The 21,250-nt window shown below is 37.3% G+C and overlaps 1 protein-coding gene and 1 long non-coding RNA gene across 4 annotated transcripts in view; one reads left to right on the top strand and one right to left on the bottom strand.

The window, feature by feature from the left end:
* Positions 1-21,250, bottom strand: part of vav3b (vav 3 guanine nucleotide exchange factor b) — a 72,207-nt gene that overhangs the window by 29,423 nt on the left and 21,534 nt on the right. For 2 of the 3 annotated variants that reach the window (XM_082172836.1, XM_082172837.1), the window contains exons 11-19: positions 20,660-20,728; positions 17,117-17,203; positions 16,934-17,019; positions 16,716-16,848; positions 8,715-8,824; positions 7,547-7,648; positions 3,237-3,334; positions 2,273-2,295; positions 1,866-1,899 (exon numbers count right to left, since the gene is read on the bottom strand). In XM_082172836.1, coding sequence (XP_082028962.1) covers positions 1,866-1,899; positions 2,273-2,295; positions 3,237-3,334; positions 7,547-7,648; positions 8,715-8,824; positions 16,716-16,848; positions 16,934-17,019; positions 17,117-17,203; positions 20,660-20,728 — 742 coding nt within the window. The remainder of the gene's footprint in view (positions 1-1,865; positions 1,900-2,272; positions 2,296-3,236; positions 3,335-7,546; positions 7,649-8,714; positions 8,825-16,715; positions 16,849-16,933; positions 17,020-17,116; positions 17,204-20,659; positions 20,729-21,250) is intronic. The other variant, XM_082172838.1, reaches the window with a different exon arrangement.
* On the top strand, positions 12,284-14,222 carry LOC309500996. The gene is made up of 2 exons (XR_014206753.1): positions 12,284-13,050; positions 13,928-14,222. It is a non-coding gene; the product is annotated as an uncharacterized lncRNA (long non-coding RNA).

The following is a 21,250-nucleotide window of genomic DNA, read 5'->3' as shown; positions in this document are numbered from 1 at the left end:
CAACTCATCATGTGTTCTTTGTTAACTTATAACTTGACTTGTTATCTTCAGTGCATCAATGGCCTGAACCAAGGAGATGTTCCACCTGCTGAAATTGGTGTGAACATTAGACTTTCTGAAGAGAGAATCCATTTATTCCATTTATGTGTTCATATTACAACTTCACAATAAAGCACTCAATCAGCTGTAGTTACTGATAAGTACAATGCTGTAGAAGTGAATGTTCCAATTAATACGACCTAATGTGCCAAAGCTTTTTTTTTTTTTTATTCCATTACAGAGAACTGTGCAGATAATGAAGATAATAAAGCTGCTTCAACTGTGAGATTCTTTCACTTTAGCTGTCAGAACACTTGAGCTTATAAAAGTAACAAGTTGGTCAAACCACCCTGTTAAATCAGAAATGAATCATTCAAATTAAACAGCAATAAAATGAGCAGGGCAATTTTGTGCTGTTTCTATAATGCATTGTTTTTGACCACTTCTTCCTCCCATCAACATGAACACACCCCTTCAGCACTTTAGGATTGTTTTTTAGTCCCAGAAGAGCAAAACAGAACTGCAGCAATTTTGAAAATCAGCACTTGTTTAAGCTGAGCATGAAGTTTTACCATTCTGAAAATAAAATGATGTGCCAGTGTTTTTGGAGTTAAATGATAAGCTCTCCTGACTGTTTACAAGTAATACTTCTGAGAATGACAAAACACATAACAAGGTTGCCACACAGTTGGCAAAACTTTACTTTCAAAATGCTTTTTACAAGAAACGTGATTGCTCATTTTACTTCTGATCAATTCAAAGTTTAATGCGTCCTTGCTAAATAAAAGTATTCATTTCTTCATAATACATATTAATTTATTTATTAATTTTGTAATATGTATATATATACACATACATTTAATAACTCATATAATCTCTTTATAACTTAATCTCATATGATTTGTGTCATGGTTCTGAGAATGATCATATCTGTAAATCCTTGCAGAATATTCTGCGATGCTTAAAAAAAAAAAAAAAAAAAAAAAATTGGTGGTAAATGCTTTCAATAAAATTTACAAAACACAAAAACACGAAAGAATGTCCACATTATAATAAATGGTTATAACTGTATAACTGTGTTTTTTAAATTATAGTTTTAGATATTTTTTATTAATGTACATATTATATTGTGTGATCATTCTCATTCAATAAATGAATTTTTTTCCACTTTTTTTATTTAATATACAGACTTTTTTGCATTGAGAAGACTGTAAATAGACCCAAGGTGAATGGAGAGATAGCAAGGGAAAGGGATTGTGATATGTCTCAGACTTTACCAGGAATCATATAAAGCTCACAAATCTCACACAACATGCTAAACTGTTGCTCTGTGGACTCAAAAATATTAGTTCTAAAATAAATAATTTAAACAGGTGCGGGAAGGAGCTGAGTCAGACTGCCAATAGTAAACATGAAGTTGACAGATCCATGGACTTTTTTCCAACACTAGGTTAAAATTTAGATGAATGTACTTTTTCTTGTTCTTTATATTTCTCACCATTTTTGATCACTATTTGGTCTTCACTAGATCATTTTAAATGGTCCCGATGTGTGACAAATTAAATTTGAAAAGTGCATATAATGTATTAAAAGGTCAAAAAAGCGAGAACTGCTGTTCAAAGTAGTCATTCTGATGATAAACTGTTTTGTTATTATCTGGAACGGCCACATAGATCTGAATCCACAGAATTACTAAGTTCCCAGAGTTCCCAGAAGACTATACAGAGCAACAAATGTTTAAAGTAGAGTACATAAAAGACCTTTACAGCAGTTTTGAAAACTTCACAGTCTATATACAGAAACATGCTGAAGACAAAGACACCTACCTGGGTCTTCTTGTTTCCGAGGTGTTGTCTTCCTCTGTGAAATAAGAGAGGAGAGAGAATATCATTAACAGATTCTATGCAATATGAACACACTCAGCTATTATTATCTACTTTTAGCAACACTGGTAAAAATATTGTCAAAATGATTTTACACACTGACACAAAGAAACGATCTAACAATGATTCTGTCTTTCCTATTTAAGACAGCATTCTGTCAGTACCGTAAACATACATTTAAAGGACAATAAAACATACTTCAGACTGCATTACACAATAATTTTCCTCTACTTCCAAACATACATAGAGGAAGATCATGTTATATCACAGTCTGGAAATGGCATGCATTATGTTTGAAGTGTACAGTATGGACAGTCAGTTTAGATTAAGATTAATGTCGGTTATCTCACCTTAGCTTTTTGAACAGCAACATCTGAGATCATAATGAGAGAGTAAAAGAAAACTGTAAAGGCAGCAAAAGGCTGTACATGTACACATTACAATTCTGTGGCATTATATTGAGTATTATAGACATCTCCAGCAAGCAAGTAGTTAAATTAGTTGCCTTATATCTAGAGAGCCACACTAAATGGAATTTTCACACAAAACACGTTTTTGCTTCTTTCTTTTTTTAACGGTGAGGCACAGGGCGAATGGAATAGAAGAAAAAAACAAGGTCTAGAGATGAGGTGAACTTCTTTTTACTCTCCCAGACACCAAACAACTATCTTTATTGCTGGATATGATCCTCGCAACAATAACAAAATAATAATAACAATACTCTTAAACTGGCAATCAATAGACTCACTTTGTTTCAAAACTTACTGTAGTTGAATGAAATCCTTAATGTTATACGATTGGAGGGTATATGGTTTTTTCATTAATTTCAAACTGTGTGGCAGTACTTTCTGGATTTCCTCAGTTCTGCAAAATAAACCTTTATGTAAAGTTCTCTATGGCTATGCCTTTCTATGCATTTGTTATGTTCTTGTTTTATTTTATTTTTATTATTGTTATTGTTTCTATATTCATACTCCTTGCTTTGTATATTATCTTAAAAACGTACTATAAAGATGTTTAACTATTATCTTGTGCACCATGTTTTTGGACGTGAGTGCAGTGGTCAAAATGTTTGTATAGAAAAATAAAGGAAAAGGGAAATGCAGCAGAATGCAAAAACATTGTCCCTTGAGGATGTGGTACATACCCGAATTCTGACCTTTTATTCTTATAGTAAGGGAATATTCTGTTGAGCGTATACGGGAAACCAGGTTGGAAGTTATTTAAGGAAGTGTGATTGTGTTTTTCGCTCTCTCTCTCTTTATTCTTTTTTGTCAAATATGAAATGCCAACATGGAGAAGCTCTTTACTGACCATTACCTGCCCTTCCACAGGCTCCTAGTCTTCCCAGACAGCCCTTATGAGCTCCGTTTCCACATTTAGTACAAAGATAGCCTTGGTTAAAAATCCCCCTGAAGAGCATGAGGATAGAAAAGGTCACATGGGTCAACGCTGACTTTTATTGATTTACATACATGTACCTTACATGACTACTACAGACCCCATTAAATCGACTTTTAGGCCATGTAATTTAGCTTCAACAGACCTTAGTCAGGGTAGAATCATATTTAATTTTTGACAGAAATAAAAAGAAGGCTGTGAGGAACAGAACTACAATTTGTTCAATGGATTATACTGTTGTTTAACAACTGCTGATGAAACATCTTTGCACAGTGCATGTCATTGTAAAGACTGTAAAGGCCCGTTCACACCATAGACTGTAAAAAAATATGGACGTAGTGTCCGTGACGTCACCCGTAGGTTTCTGAAGACCGTTTTTGAAGCCTAAAGTGGGCGTAGCCGACCGTCGCCATCTTGGCAGCGCGTCACTCCCGAATTTATTTATTTTTACAGTCAGACAATGAGCTGAGGTAACGTGACGGCTAACAGACAGCAGACAAACGGCTAATGATGACTAATGACCACAGCAGCGGGAATCCACCTGTCACTCAAAAGTGGACACCCTTAATTATGCAGAAATGTAAGGCTTAATATAATTTAAACGGATGAGTTATAAAAAAATTCACCCCCCTCAGAGTTGTCATGAAGGGCAAAATTAGCTGTATAGACCAAAGCCACTTTTTGCTCCAGGCTGTAAACATGTTTTTTTCTGCTGTAAAGTTGGGCATTTCAACATGGGGGAGATGCAGATTTGACTCACTTTTGCAGCCAGCCTCAAGCGGCCAGTTGATGAATTGCCGTTTAATTCACTTCCGTGTTGGTTTCAAGAGAGAGACAGGGAGGTTGCCGCTTGGTTCACACCAAGAATGATAACTATAAAGATAACTATATTAGCGTCCACAACAACGTACGTTAACTTTCTGTTCATTATAAGCGAGCGCTGCTGTTTTGTCATCTACAATTTTAAATGCTCAAGCTCTTTAAAGCAGGATGGATTTTTTTATATGTCATCAGATGGAAAAAAATCAATCTGAAAGGGATTCTAAAGACATTGTTTCTTTCTACAATAATTTTGTAAATTGTTTTTTACAAAACAATTTTTTATTTAAATTTACAACAATCTTTATCATTATCAGTAGCATATCAAATTAATTACAAAATATAAATCCTTTAGTTTAAATATGATCTTGTGAATAGCCTTTATATAGTTCTGTTGTTTGTTTTATGTTTGTTTTGAGAAAAGACATGACTTTCTTTTCCTCATTGGAATTCCTCCACAACTCAATAGAGGCAATAAAAACTACATTAAAGGGGTCAACTTATTAGTTTTCATGTTTTCCTTTTTCTTATTTTCTGTGTTATGTAGCTGTTTGTCCATGTATAAGATCTGCAAAGTAACAAAGAATAAATCTGTTTGTGGGAGACTTTGAGCTATCTAAAAGAGAAGGAAGATCCAGACCTAGCTAAAACTCCTCAATCAAATCCTCACTTACCGACCTACTTCACTAGGTGGAAATATTTACATAATTTCCAAATGCTCAAAGAAAGAAGGCGTGGCTTCAGTTGTCATTAGTGTTGTCGCCGCCATTTTGTGGAGATGCTGTGTGTTTCTATGCGAAAGCAAAAGCAGCACATTATTTGCCCTTCCGATAGTGGACACAATTAGGACCAGTGGTTAAGATTTATTTACAACAATGCTCCAGAACAGTACAACCTAAATGTTCGTGGGTGTGCAGCGCAGTTTCCTGATGTGAACCTGGGAGAGTACAAGACTGGCTGTGTTCCAGGCGGCGTTTGTCACGTTCAGCTGAACCGTGGCTTGCGTACCGCAAATTCATACGAGTATCCGATCGATCGGATTGGTCATCTGCATTTTCAGAATCCGACTCAGGCTCAAACTGATAAGGTAAAACTGACGACATTATTAAATGACTTTGGAAGCAGAAGCTCCATTATGGTTAGGGGCGTTACATTTCCGACACCCGCTTGAGATGTTCGGCCAATCACAAAGTACTGGGTCAGCTGGCCAATGAGAGCACACTCCGCTTTTCAGAAGAAGGGGCTTTGTAGAAATCGACGCGTTTTAGAAAGATGGGGCAACAATAATGTACAGTATGTGAAAAATAATGTGTTTTTTTTACAATAAAACATGGTAATATTTTATTACACCAAATACACAAAATAATGATCTTCGAAAATAGCATCATATGACCCCTTTAAGGCAATTCTAGGATATAATTATGCGTGTGTCGTGAGTACTTAAAGCCTGTCAATCAAAATTAGAGCGTAACCCTCACGCTGAATAACACCAAAAGTGTGTCTGCATATTCAGGAATTAGAATATAAAGCTTACAAAATGTTTAATATAAACTAGCACTAAGACCCAGAATTTTATTTATGAAATTTATAAATAGAAATTTATGGTCAGGAGCCACTACTGAGAGGCATACAAAAACTTGCAGGCAAGTTGGAGCTAAACTCTGTAGGACAGTGGCCCTCCAGGACCAAGTTTGGACACACACTGTCCCATTTGTCATTTTAGGTTTCAGAAGGGTGCTCGCTAGTGCCCCCTTTGCTGCCGATATGCGCCTTCGATGTGCACTTTTGCAGAGGCCACGAGCTTTGCATCAAACTTCAACCCGACTGTCAAAGCGGCAATACATCACAAAAGTGTGGACTCGGAGGAAGATTGCTGAGTTCCATTTAGTATATGGCCTATCTCTCGCAGCCTTGTTTTCATCTGTGTCAAGTTTAATATGGCATCTACCCTAACTACCCCAAACTATATTTTCAAAGATTTATTCACATTTACAATGTCACTGCACAGAAAGCACAGAAAAAAACTGTGCTCATCAAGCAATTTCATAAGGTCTTTATTTTAATGATGTGAGTAGTTAATATTGATTAAAGGTACAATATGCAAGAATTTTTGCCGCTAGAGGGCGCTACATTCCAAACAACAACAACGGCGTAGCTTGATGACGATGTGAAGGAGCGTGGAATGATGGGAACTGTCGTTTTAAACTCCACCGTGGATGTAAATCAGTCAGACGGGAATCGAAAAATCATGTTCATGGATGAGGCTAAGTTCTATTTTTATAAATGTTGCGTTTAATGACATGCTTTTTGTGGCGAGGGGGGCGTGGTTCAGCGCGGTCTGTGATGGGAGAGAAAAGAGACGAGCAAGTAGGTCAAGTGCAAATGCACCTATGTCTTATTGCAGTGATCGGCGTGGAGAGACCGCTTATAAGCCGCGCTGGAACGAGAGAGAGACTGGGGAGAAAATTGGACGCAGAGGAAGAAAACCGGTGGATCCAAGCTCTCATTTTTGAACTGTTTTGTGCCGTCGCGGTTGCCACAGTGAATGCGCGTTGTGCGCGGCTTTTGTTTGTTTTGCTTTATTTTAATAAAGTACGAGTCCCAGTCACGACGACGCGTCTTCTTCCTTCCTGACTCTTAAACCTCATCACACTTTTATTTCATTAAAATGAATTAACCGCAAGAAAAGTAAGGTTTAATACTTCATAGATGTTACTGTATTTGTTGAATTCATTGTTGTGATAACGCTGCGCAGTTTTACATGTTCTAAACAATTGTTGTAAAAGTACATTCGAACATGCCCACATCATTTGCCAAAATACTGATTAATCTTTATGTATAACACATGCTATGTTTATTTACATGGCCATAAACACCAGACGTGATAAACAATGTCAATAAACTAAACACAAATCTAAAGCAATAATACTTTCCTTACATAAACATAACTATTACCGAATGCTACATTTGGAAAATATAAAATTAAGCATGCTTTGTCGACAGAACCAGCTGCAATCGGTAAAGAATAATTGTGTACCATAACGACTGCAAGAAACAAGCTAAAGTTTGTAGCTTGATAGACGCTACAACTACAACTTCCGCATTTGTCCAGGACTCCACGCAGTACGAGCGGAAACCGAGGGTGACGCGGATATGACGCAATTGACTGGCGACTCCCAGCTCCCCCCTGCTCTAACGCCCCGTTTCCTTGGTTAAAATCGCAATTTTCTCACGATTTAAAAATAGTTGGAAACATTTGGGATATTGTAAGTAATCAACTTAACAAAATATATAACACTGGCCTTGAGATTTTGGGATATTTTAATGCAAAATTCTTACATATTGTACCTTTAACTTGTTTCAACACAATTTACAGCAGCCTCAGAAGTGTTATGACAGCTCACCTGAGAAGCATATGACAGGAGCTGCAGGTGGTGGCCATCTCGAAAGTGTGCATTCTGAAGAGGTGAGAGTTAAACGTGGCATTCTCAGGGCGAATATTAGATCTGAAATGGAAAATGGGAAATATGGAAAAATGATGGTGCAAAGTTGACTGATTGGAAAAATGACAAAATAACTGTGTGAGTTAAACTGCATGTTTAAGTGTTGTGGCCCGTGGAGGCAGGAACCAAAAACAGATTCTGGGCACGAATCAGAGCATTGGGGAATCTCTTTGCCCAAACAACTCTAAGATTGATTCTTGCATCAAGAGAGCGGTGTGCATGCAGCAGGTGTAATTTGATGTTTGAATGCACCTTTCAGATCATTACGCAGTCAACCACATGTATACGTGTGAGTACAGAAACACATTTTTTAAAGGGTGACATATAAATCAAGAGGGAGAGGAAACATAATTTCAGACTCTCTGCACGAGGCGTGGCGCATTCTTTTGAACCTACACAAATTCCAAATCAGAACTTTCGTTAGTTTCCCCCCTCTTCTCTCACTATTCATTTCTTTCAGCGTAGACCTTGTAAATACACTGTGCCATCAAATCTCAACAGCATCCCAGGTGCAGAATGTCACCATGTACTAGAGAAACGTAAGCTGCTTGACATCAAATGGCATCGATATAATCATGCTGGGTGCTATATTGAATAGAAGATGATGTGTGCAAACATTTTCTCTCTCTAACATAAAAAAGCAGATGTTTCCTATTGTCATGTGCACTATTCTATTTTGAATGCAGTTTGAAAGTATGAAAGATCGCCCAACCAATTTCAAATTTTCACATTTAAATAATTAGTAGTTGATTTAAATTTACAAATTGTCATTTACTCGCTCTCAAAAAAACAGTTATCTTAAGTTGGATCTCAACAATTTGGTTAACAGCTCAATGGAGGGGAAGATTATCAGTGAATTACTTCAATTCATAATTTCATACCTTCCAGTACCTTTTGTGCTGTTTTTAAAGCTTGAAGACTCTGGTTCTTGTTTATTGAAATTGCACAGAGAAGAGCAAAACAAAACTTCTCCTTTTGCGTTCCACAGAACAAAGAAACTTTGGGACAACATGAGGGGTGAGTAAATGTGACAGAACTGTGATTTTTGGGACCAAAGTTTCAAACTCACATGGCCATCTCAAACTGGTCCAGCCATTTCTTCTTCAGCTCTTTTGTCTTGAACAGGAACTCAAATCCAATCTGCCCCTGCTGGTGGGTGAGGAAGAACCCGTAGCACCACTGCCAGAGGACAAGACAGAGCAAAATAACTGCTTAAAAGATACAAATTAGACTTTTATGTAAAGTATATATGCATTTACATTAAGACTTTTTGTAATAAGTGGCACAAAAAGTTGATGTACTGGAAAATTAAAGGGTTGTGGTGTTTGGTTTAAAGCTGAGATGGAAGATTGCGGTGAGGCTTGGTGGGTGACGGGGGGAAAGGGCTCATTTTATTTTACACGGCAATAGACAGCCAGAGGCAACCTTGGGTGAGTGGACACATTCATCAGCAACTATTCAGTGTGTATGTGAAAATGAGTATGTGTGTGTGCTGTGCATAAGTACATTTGTGGCGTAGCATTTATGCAGACTACATTCGCAGCATCCCATCCTTGCCTCTGTCCAGGCCAGTGTTGTAAAACTAAAACTATTAAATATTATTTGTAGTAATTGAAATAGAGCTGTAATAAATTAAAAGTATTAGATAAAAAACGTAAATGAAATTTAGAAGAGTTGCCTTAGCAAATAAGTTGAAATACTATAATTACTAAAAGTAAAAGTGTTATAAAATTAATTGAAGCTAAATAGAAATTAAAATGAACAAAACACACAAAAAAAGAATACTAAAACAAAAATTTAATAAAAAACTATAAAAGTAAAAGTTAGTTCAAAATATTAATAAATACTATAATAGTTTATCAATAGTATTAAAATAACACTGTTCGAGTCAGACAATTTTGCCAAGTATTTCTCGCAATAGTAACTCTTATCAACAGGTTAATAACAAACCTGACGGAATCCTTAACAAATAAAGAATATGAAAATGAGCTGCCAAAGTTTACATGTTAACTTACGAAATTAAATTAGCTTAATACAGTCAATACGTTTATCTAATTTAACATGAAAAGCATAATATTCTGTTCTGTGTGTTATCAAAAGACTGAAATATGAGGATGTGTTCAGTACACGTGAACAGAAAAAAAATCCATATTTTTCAATAAAAGGGGAAAAAAACCTTCTTATCAGCAAATTTATTTATAAATTAAACCCAGGTGAGACTTTAAAAGTAGTAAAAGCAGTCTTTATATATATATATATATTTCGATAAATATCGATACTGAAATATCTGAACGGTACCAATACTAATTTCCTGAAGTATCGATACTAGCCGAGCTGTCACTTTCACTTCTCTCCAAAGGCGCGTTGACAAACACCACACGCGCACTCGTCTCATTCGCTCTGGTTAAATAGCAAAAGTGAAGTAAATGGGGCTGATCACACCTGACGCGTTTTTTTGCAGTGAGAGGCGCAATTTTAAACTGGTTTCCAGCGAGCGTTCTGCGCGCTGTTTATTCGCCTGCTGCGCCTCGCGGGTCTTCCGTTTTAATGATGAAAGCTAGTTGCTTGAACGCCCGGAGAGTGCGATGATGGAGGATAAACTTGTGGTGCTCTCGCGTTAACTACCACAATGTTAACAGAAAGTAAATAAAGTTAATAAAAGGCTGATTTGACGTGTACTTGACTGACAGGACAGCGGTTTCAGTGGTTGCCGAGCAACATAACAAACGCAGCGCACTGCTCGTTCTGTGTGATGGTAAGTGCAGCTGTGTGCCTCGCGTTTTCGAACCTGAAAAACGCGTTAGGTGTGATCGGGGCCTAATATAGCAAAGCACCTGAAAGACCGACACCGGGATCTATATAAATAATTTCGAGAGGTTGGTAACTCTTCTCATTTGAACATTTCTGAAACATTAACCAAGATGGCCTAGTATTGTTGTTGATATGAGTGTGTGTTGTCTCGTTTTTTTCACCGTAATTCTTAAAGTTAATATAATCTGACTGAGAAATCTTAGACAAGTAACGTTAAATGCCCTTCTGGCTGGACTCCCAGCATGTGCGACCAAACCCCTACAGATGATCCAGAATGCTGCAGCTCGTCTTGTCTTCAACGAGCCCAAGAGGGCCCACGTCACTCCTCTGTTCATCTCTCTGCACTGGCTACCTCTAGCTGCTCGCATCAAGTTCAAGGCACTGACGCTTGCTTACAGAACTATCACAGGCTCAGCTCCCTCCTACTTTCACTCACTCCTACGAGTCTACATCCCTACCAGACACCTACGATCGGTCAACGAGCGACGTCTCGTGGTTCCATCACAGAAAGCCACAAAATCACTTTCCAGAACATTCTCATTTACAGTTCCATGCTGGTGGAACGCTCTCCCCACCCTCATCCGGAATGCAGAATCCCTGACAACATTCAAAAAACAGCTGAAAACCAATCTCTTCCGTGAGCACTTAACCTTATAAAAAAAATAAAATAAAAAAAATAAAAAAAAATCCTTTCCCTTTGAAACATCACTTATCAGGCTTATGCTACTCTGAATAATACCAGAACTTCGTATTTTGAGCACTTCCTGCGTTGTTGTTGCTTTTGCCTCTTTATGATGACTCGCTGAACTTAGTCCTAATTTGTAAGTCGCTTTGGATAAGGGCGTCTGCTAAATGACTAAATGTAAATGTAAATGTAAATGTTAAATATTTTAACTGTGGTCAAATGTAAATTAACTTGTGCTTATTTAACTTTATTCAAAAATTTGTATTTAATTCTGCAATTTGCCTTCATATCTTATCATCAATTTGATTACACAGATACTAATTAAACTAAACTGAGCTATTGAATGACATCTTTAAATTCAATAATGCAATGCCTTTAACTGAAAATGTAATGTTTTATCTTATTATTATACATTACTGACACTCTATCCTCCAATTTGATACTGTTAAGTGCTTTGACACAATCTGTATTGTTAAAAGCACTAATAGTATTGTTTTCGCGTGTAATGCACACACGTTTGCGTTTAAATCTGTTCATCAAATAACGTTAATGTATTAACCAGCATTAATGCTTTTGAACAAGTGCACTACTTCAGGACATTTTTGTTCATGTAAAATATACCTCATTGTCATGTTCTAGACTTGTTATATTTAGCTTTAAATAATAAAAAAAAAAACGTAATATTGTGGCAGTTTTTTTCTCCGTGGTATCGAAAATGGTATCGAATATCGATATTTTTCAAGGTATCGTATCGAAGTTAGAAATTCTAGTATCGTGACAACACTAATATATATATATAATTAAAGCCTTTGCAATAACCATTACAAGCTTTTCTTTCCTCCAAAAGTAAATGTGTTAAGGTAAATGTATACATTATTTGAGCATTACATAAATGTGATAATGTTTATTAATGTTAAGGTTATTATAAAGTTTTACTATATTCTTAAAGATTTTTATGTGGCCATGTCTGTGTGTTTTGTGGTTGAAGGAATAAAATCCATCAGTGTATTAAGTGTGTGTATGTGTCCTGAGGAGGGGCAGAAAGGCACTTCAAACAGAAAAGCCAGCAGGGCTTTGCTTGGCCAAGGTCTCCTTGAGACAGATTTCACCAGACCATCTGTTCAGAAGAAACCTTCCTTTTGGTGAAAGGCATAAAAGAGAAAAAAATATCAAAAGTTTAAAGACACGTCCGCATTATTTTTACATCTGTATGACTATTGCTAAGCCCAAAAAGAACATCAGAAAACCAAAGGTAACCTGAGGTTGAGCTGTCTACCTTCACAGACTGAAAAAAAAAATCTAAGTACACAGTTCTGAAACCTCTATATATACACAATTTAATATGGCCACTTCTGATTCACACGACATGGAATATTCTGCACAATGAACACTGTCAAAAGCAACCAAGTCTTTCCACAGCAGTTGGTTCAGCATGCAGAATGTGACTTGAAATGCAGCAGCGATACATCACCATCCATCAACCCACATAAAGAGCAGTAACATCTGTCTGCAACAGTATGCGATGGGCTCTCTAGCCTGATCTGTTACACTTACCATTACAGTCTAAGGGACAGCTTGATAATTTGGTGCTTTTTTTCAGCTTGAACAGGTCTGGCTGTTAAATTTTAGGCTGTTGAATGACAGTTGACTCACAAAAACAGGCATAGTTTTCTAGTTGACAAATTTAAATGCGTGAGAAAAATCAAGAGTAGCGTCAGTTCTGGCAGGTCACGTTCATAGACTGTAAAAAAAAATATGCCGTGACGTCACCTGTAGGTTTCTGAAGAGCATTTTTTTAAAGCCAAAAGTGGGCGGAGCCGGCCGTCACTCCCGTATAACAGAAAATGGGCAAAGAGGCGGGATGTGGGTGGAGCTGAGGTGTCTGGTTGCTTAAACCATACATGATCGAGTTTGCTCAGGCTTAAGCCCCGTTCACACTGCCAGCGATTTTGTCGCTGCATGTCGCTAGTCTCTGTACTGTGAAGTCGCTTGTGGGCGTTCATAGTGCTGTCGCTCTAATGTGACTGGTAGACTGCACGTCTGGCCATATCTATATAAAATACCATCACAAGTGACAACTATATCATTTTAATTTGACTAGGATTTAGGCTCAAAAGAAACAGTATGCTGTTGGGAGAGTGTTTTTATATTACCACAGCAGTGTTCAGTGGATTAAATCATTTAGCCTACTGGATTAACGATCGATCAATCAACAGATTAACTCATACTGTCATACATTACTAAAACGTCATTCGAATTTGACAAATAATCAATTTTCTTGTCCCTAATAGTCAACATAATGCAGGGGAAACTGTAAAATGATCTGCAGCAGTGCTAAACTTGCATCATAATTACAACACTCGAACTAAATGTGTGAATTAAACTCACTGAGACTGTCGATAGTTTATTTTCCATGCATCATTTATTATATCCATGTATGTGGTTACAGTCAAATCATATAAAACAGTGAAATCGCCCTCGAACTCCTGTCTTGCCTGCACTCGAGACGGTGACGTGAGCTGAGCTCCTCTGAAAGTCTTCTTTCCTATTGGTTGTCGCTCGCGAAAATCGCTTCTCATTTGCATAAAGTTGAAATTTCTGAACTTTTGTCACGCGTCTCGTGTCGCTTGACACGCCCACATTCTGTCGCCAACGGTCACTGTCGCTCGTGTCGCCGGAAGTCGCCAGCGCTCCATTGAAATGAATGGGATCATGTCGCTTTGTCGCTGCGTGTCGCTGGCAGTGTGAACGGGGCTTTAGGAGCTAATGCTATATGCTACTGGCAGTACCAAGTGTGCGACTGCACAGGGCCTCGCGCTAACGTGACAGCTGACTTGATGATGTAAAGCCATTTCCAAGGCGTTTTTCTTCATTAAATGTATCACTGATAGCGGTTTAGCCATTTTTGTAATAACATAAAAAGGGCGCTGCTAGTTGAAATCCGGCGAAGAAGAACATTACTACTGGGCGCTGGCGTGTGACGTAACTGAAGAGATGAATTAGCATGTTCTTATTAATATTAGGATGCATGTTTTAATGCATGAAAAAACAAATCACATTTACAATAATTATTGAAGAATACATTTTTTTATATATATATATATTTCCCTGGATCTGACTGGGTGGGCAAGCTGTTACTAGGCCTAGGCCCACCCGTAGCTCCGCCCCTGAAAGCCAATAGTTAAAGTTCATGTTTTTGCCCATCGAAATACTATAATAGTTAAAGGAACACTCCACCGTTTTTTGAAATAGGGCTTATTCACCTTCTTTCCCACATTTAGATAGGTGGGCAAATGCATTTTTGTCTCAGTGCATGCATTGTTTTAGTTTGACAGGGTCGGCGCTAGCTTAGCTTAGCATAATGAATGGAATCCTTTGTTGCCAGCTAGCATGTCCTGAGTAAAAGTGATGTAAAAAAAAAAACCCCCACCTAATTACTTCTTGTGGCCTGCGTATTCACAACGAGTACAAATAGCGATGCAGATTAACACTAGGCGATTTCCTATGCAGATTTTGACTTGGGACTATATTAGGGGGAAGCACAGGCGAAGCACTGCTACTTGGGCGCAGAGATATCACGCCCAAGTAGCAGTGCTTCGCCTGTGCTTCCCCCTAATATAGTCCTTAATATATAAGTCAATATCTGCCTAGGAAATCGCCTAGTGTTAATCTGCATCGCTATTTGTACTTGTTGTGAATACGCAGGCCACAAGAAGTAATTAGGTAGGGTTTTTTTTTTATTATCACTTTTATTCAGGACATGCTAGCTGGCAACAAAGGATTCCATTCATTATGCTAAGCTAAGCTCACGCCGACCCTGTCAAACTAAAACAATGCATGCACTGAGACAAAAATGCATTTGCCCACCTATCTAAATGTGGGAAAGAAGGTGAATAAGCCCTATTTCAAAAAACGGTGGAGTGTTCCTTTAAAAGACAAAAAGTGAGACCATGTGTATCATGATGCTGTATTATTCTGCTAGTTAAAAATGTATTATGCAGTAACTTAGGCTACAATATTGCTGTGAGCTTGTGCGTGTGACAGGGATTCATGCGCATAACGTTACATGTCAGTCAGCGCGGCATCGCACGTCAAGTTCGTAAAGAGCTTTATTCAATGTTCAATCCATTTTAAATTCTGATTTTGGCCGCCTCTCAAATGGATTAAACCATAGATATTACCTAAGAAGTTCACGTTAATGCGCTAGAAATCCACGCTCATTCAAGGATGTGCATTTATTGCATGGACGGAGAAAGCACTGACACCTGCAGGATTTCATCTGACCGTAAATAAACATAGTCTATCTATCTGTTCCGTGAGAGCAACGGTACAGCAGAACGAGTGTAGCCTCTATATCTACAGACGTTTTTAAATGTGAAAACTCCAAAAAGCAATGAAATTGTCAGACATCCATTAGTGCATGTTCACAGAGGAAAACAACTGGAAAAACAGCGCTGGTTGTTCTCTCGATACTCGACAACAACGGAATCCAACCGCGTGGGCAAAGGTATAATGAGTGTATTAAATTGTATAAAATAATCCCGAAAAAAGCACAAACATGGCAGAGATGCCAAGTTCAGCAGGTGAAATTAGCTGAGGTGACGAGACGCTGACAGACAGCAGCGGCAATCCACCTGTCACTCAAGTGGCCACTCCCTTAATTGTGCAGAACTTTAAGGCTTAATACATGTTAACAGATGAGTTATAAAAAAATTTGATTGAATAGTTCTATGAAAGTTGTTTACTTTATTAACATGTTTTTAAATACTTCAGTATTATGTTCTTCATCTCATACTTCCTATAAGAAATGTACATGGACAGCAAAGACAGCAACAAAAAGGGCAACACCGCATAAATGGCCATTTCATGAAAACAACTCATATATACACAGTATATATTTACATACAGTGTGTATATATATATATATATATATATATATATATTTACATACAGTGTGTGTGTATATATATATATATATATATATTATAATTAAACCATATTGTAGCTGGAAAACTGCACTGAGAAGCAGTACTTCCTGGAGGTTGTTTGAACATTTGTTTTTTAGCATTATTTATTTGATCTAAAAAAGTTTTTTTACACCGTGTACTCGAACTGAAATGATAAAGACCTCAACTTTTCCTATGTACTGCATTTGAAAATGTTACTGACTTATGCGGTTTCAAAGAGCTTACAACAGCACAGCTAATTTGCATAAAAAAGCACTTTGGTAAGTCACACCGTCCTTAAAATGGTTTGGATATCGCTAGAATATCCTACAGTATCCTGGAGGACATAAACACTTTTTACAGAGGAAAAAAAAAAAATCAGCAAAGACTATTCTATGACACTAACAGATCAAAAGAGATCTAAGGGAGAGTTATGTTGAGCCATGTGTGAAGAAGACAAGAACGCTCAAGTGATTTCTATTCTAGTCCGACCTCTATAAAACACTTCAGAGTGGAACAATATGATGAATATGAGCAGATGTTGGGATCATGAGAAAAATATGACTGTTTGATGTTTGGGTGCAGTTTTCTGAGCCTAAAACCTCCTGTTACTATGTTTCTCACTGACCTTTCTGCTGTCCTTATCAGTGGTGGGGTTATTTGTGATCTTGAAATGATTGAGGTCGATCACTTCCTTCATCTCATAGTTGTCCCCACGCCTCTTGCAGACGATTACAGCGACGTCGAACAAAAAAATATGTCTGCAGCATCGGCGACACGTCATGACATGGCATGAAAGTAAAAACAGGAGTGGACTGCAGTAAAGGTTTTTGCCTTAAGCCTCACCTGTCCTGTCTGCGTTTGTCCACATTTGACACCAAACGGACTTCACCGTCACCCTTCGGTCTTCCGTAAGAAAGTAAGCACTGATTCTGTGAAGGGAAGTTCATGAACAGACAGGAAAACAACGATGACGTAAGTAAACTATGCTTTTAAAAGCAGAGGGCATGCTTAATATGTACAACTTACCAAATTCTCTATGGATCGCTGATACTGATCAATCTCCCTCAGAGTCTCAACGTCTCTTTTCACCTCATTTACATACTGGGCTAAGTCCTGTTTAATGAAGGAAAAGAAAATGACCTAGATTTATGCATATCATATATACACACAATTATATGGATTTTTTTTTTTTTTACTAATTAAACAGGAAAATAAACAGAAGAAGCAAAATGGTAATACAGTTTTGGTAACTCTTTATTTTGATCTGTCCTTGTGACACGTTACATGAACAGTATTTACTACAGAAATAGCAGTAAACTATGCTTTATTACAAGCAACTAACATTAAACCAAACCCTGACTCTAAACCTATATTAAACACATGTTGTGAGCATAAAGTGTTAAGCTTTTATAATAATAATAATGATAATAATGTAAAATGATATACACTACAGCTCAAAAGTTCTGGGTCTGTAATACCAAGGATTTTATTTATTTGCATTTATCTAACAAAATAAAGTAAAAGGAGTAATATTGTGAAAAATTATCACAATATAAAATAACCATTTTCTAAAATGTAATATATTTTTAAATGTAATTTGTTCCTGTGATGTCAAAGCTGAATTTTCAGCATCATCATCTTTAGTGTCACATGATCCTTCAGAAATCATTATAATATGCCAGTTTGATGCTCAAGAAACATTATGACTTATTATAACTTATTAACTCATCAATGTTGATATTTTTGTGGAAACTGTGATACATTTTTTTCAAGATTCTGTAATGAATAGAAAGTTAAAAAGAACAGCATTTATTTAAAATAACATTATAAATGTGTTTATTGTCACTTTTGATAAATTGAATGTGTCCTTGCTAAATAAAAGTATTAATTTCTTTCAAAAAATACTACTGAGCCTAAATTTTCGAACTGTTTCGATTCTCCATTATTTCTAAGTTACTAATCAGTGTAAAAAAAAAAGTACATTTGTGACATTGATCATGTTACTCGTTCTCTGAGATCCTTTTTTTTCCAAATCTCCAATCATGCTGGAGAACATGATTATTAGATTTGCTGTCATTAAAACAAAAGAGAGACAAACCATTATGAAAAATACATTATGAAATTGATGCTTATTTTTAAACCAACTGTTCACTGAAATTGCATTGATAATACAGTATAATTAGTAATAAAATAATTATGAAATGAATGAAAAATATAGCCAGTATTTATCTCTCCACAGGAAATTATTTCATTTCATCAGCGAGAATAAACATCTCCAGATTTCAAAAGAGGTTTTTCAAAAGACCCCACTGGGATGACGTGGATCTCGGCTGATTTTCATTTTAAAAGGCAGCTTCTGCTCAAACACTCACTTATGAGTCTAAATTAAACACACCATTTTCCAGGCAGGCAGGTAGATGAGTTCAGTCCCTGTCTGAGCAACTCTCACCGCTCCCATTTGGCTAAACCAATCGACACTGAGAGGATAATTCCAACAAATTAAATCATTGCAGGCCTCTGTTCCATTACTGATCCTCACATAACCATTAATCTGCTTTCCACCTACTCTGCCAGTGAGACAGATATGAGGCGTTGACATCACTTCACGTATAGAACCCCATAATATCTCATCGATAAACATTACCAAGAACATGCAGGAATGACCTGATGTCACATTCTAAATAGAAATCAAGGCTGGTATTAGTGTGACGTATTAACATGAGAGTTTTGCGGCTTTTAGGCCAAAGCGTTTTTTCACGTGGCTGGCATATTTTTCCAATTGTTCTCAATGGGAGCTTGAGAGTTGAAGAATGTTCAACTTTGGGTAAAACGCAGCACTCATCACTGTCAGCCGTCCAATCACAGTGGAGAAGGGGCGGGACAAATACCACACCAACCAACCATCAACAGATGACAACAACAAGCATAATAACGGAACAAAATAATTTTAAACAAGAACCAGAGCAAATACTTTACATTTAATCGATATTTTTTATACAGAAACAAACAATCTAAAAAATTAGATACTAGTAACACTTCCGCAGATATTCCGTATCATAGCAAGCAAAGCGTCTCAACTGAAAAAAAAAAAAGCTTTGGTGGACACACAGCATTAGTCTATGTTAGGAGCCGCACAGACAAGTCGACTAGTCGAATTTAATTATCTGCCATATAAGCCTGACGTCGACTAGTCGCAGATCATGGCCTACAGAGGGCGCAACAGGATAAGAAATCTTTGAAGTCCACTTTTACGCTCAGTTTCCAACAGTTAAAAACAGAGAGCCCTCCACAAGATATGTTTGATTATACCATCTGGATGTTCAAAATTGATCAGGTGAACGCACGTTTTATATAGCTTATTGTACACATAAGTTAACTGCCGTTCTAAACAAAAGCGCTGTTGCATTGTAACGCACACACACTGTAGCTCACACATCACGTGCAGATCGTGATGCACACAGAAACATTCAGTAGCGCAGAAATAGTTTAAATCGCTTATCGCTCTTTCACTAATGCTGCATTAATATAAATGTAGCTAATCTTTACTGTGCTACTTTATCTGTATCTGATTTAGAACGAGCAGAAATCTGTGAGAAATATAACGACCCAAAGACAAAAGAACTGATAAAAAATAAGCTGTTATGTAGAAGCAATAGCCTCGTAGGCTGTGTCATATATACCATAGCTGTGCACGAGGCGACCCGCGTTCGAGTCTCAGCTCGAGGTTCAGGCTTATTTGTTTATTAATGGCATCATCAGCGACTAGTCGACTCGACTTTAATCACATAAATGTCGACTTCAAAAAATCTTAAGTCGTTCAACCTCTAGTACATGTGTGTTAGCTTTGAGGCCATCTATATGCTAGTGTACTTCTGAACATTGACGAAACTGCACAGTACTACCTAAAGTACATACCACTGGCAACCTGCTAGTAAGTAGCATGACAGTGGTTCATGACAGTGACAAAACTAAAGCCTATGGCAGAAATTTGAAGAAAGACTGTAGAAAGAGAGATGGGAGAGATTACAAAAGAGAAAAGGTCAGAGGAATATAACTGAAAAAAGAAGGGTTAAGATCAGGCAAGAGCTTTAGGACCCGCATTAATATTAGAAAAGCTTTCCAGCGCAGGAGAGACAGAATCAGGAAAGACTGAAATCTGATGCCGAGGTTGCGTTGTTTCTGCTCCATTCGTGAGAAACATTGGTTTTGCTATGTTTCACAGAACCAAGATATGCAGTTGTTGTAATGTTAGCTATAGTAAAAGGACAGTTTTGAGTGTCATTGTTTGTCTGGAGCTGGTGTGCTGCTGGCGACTAACAATCAACTCTTCCTTATATGTGTGTACTTCTGTACTGTATGTTAATTTTTTGTTCTTCTTTAAGAGACATCCACTTTTGCATTGCGTGTTCGTGCATTTTTGGGGGCGGAGCAATAAAGGGAGGGGTTGTTTGGGTTGTGTTTCTCAGAAATCGCTTACTGCACCTTTAAGCATTTAATTATGACAACAAATTGCTAATCTGTACTTTCTGTACGTTTTTGCTGTAGATTCCATAAGAAATCGATACTTACTCTCATGGCATCAAGGGCTACTCGTAGGTTGCTCTTTTCTGTGGTGTCATTAGTATATTTGACCAATTCCTATATGAAAAGTGAAAGAAAAAAAGTCAATTGTTTAAATACATCTCTTCTTAGAAGATCATGATTTTAATTTCTAGAATTAAATGTAAACAATAAAGTAAAAAAAATCACGATGATATTGTCCAGATACCACAATGAAAAAATAAAAAAAGCCTAATTAAAACAGTGCAATCCTTGAAAAGAGAGAATCAGTTTGGCATAATATTTTTGATTTATTTTTTGGTCATGCGGGGGGAAAATAATAGCCTGACTACGTCAGACTTCGTACTTCCGCTCAATTTCATTTCGCTTCTGTACTGTCTGATTTCCTCCGGCCTGAAAACAGCCGGCCAATCAACGAACAGAGGGCGGGCTGAGAGCCGTGACGTAGACGCTGATTGTACCGTGGATGCGTAGATTTACTTCACATAATCTGCAAAAGACGTTCACAGCCATGTTCACTCCGGTATTTCGCTCGATGGTTTTGTTTTCGCATCATACATGTGTTTACAGTGGAAGTTAGATGCGGCTGAGCATGCGCAT

This window comes from Leuciscus leuciscus, assembly GCF_965113295.1.
Source record: "Leuciscus leuciscus genome assembly, chromosome: 6".
Lineage (NCBI taxonomy): Eukaryota > Metazoa > Chordata > Actinopteri > Cypriniformes > Leuciscidae > Leuciscus > Leuciscus leuciscus.
This window is presented reverse-complemented; position numbering and strand designations above follow the sequence as displayed.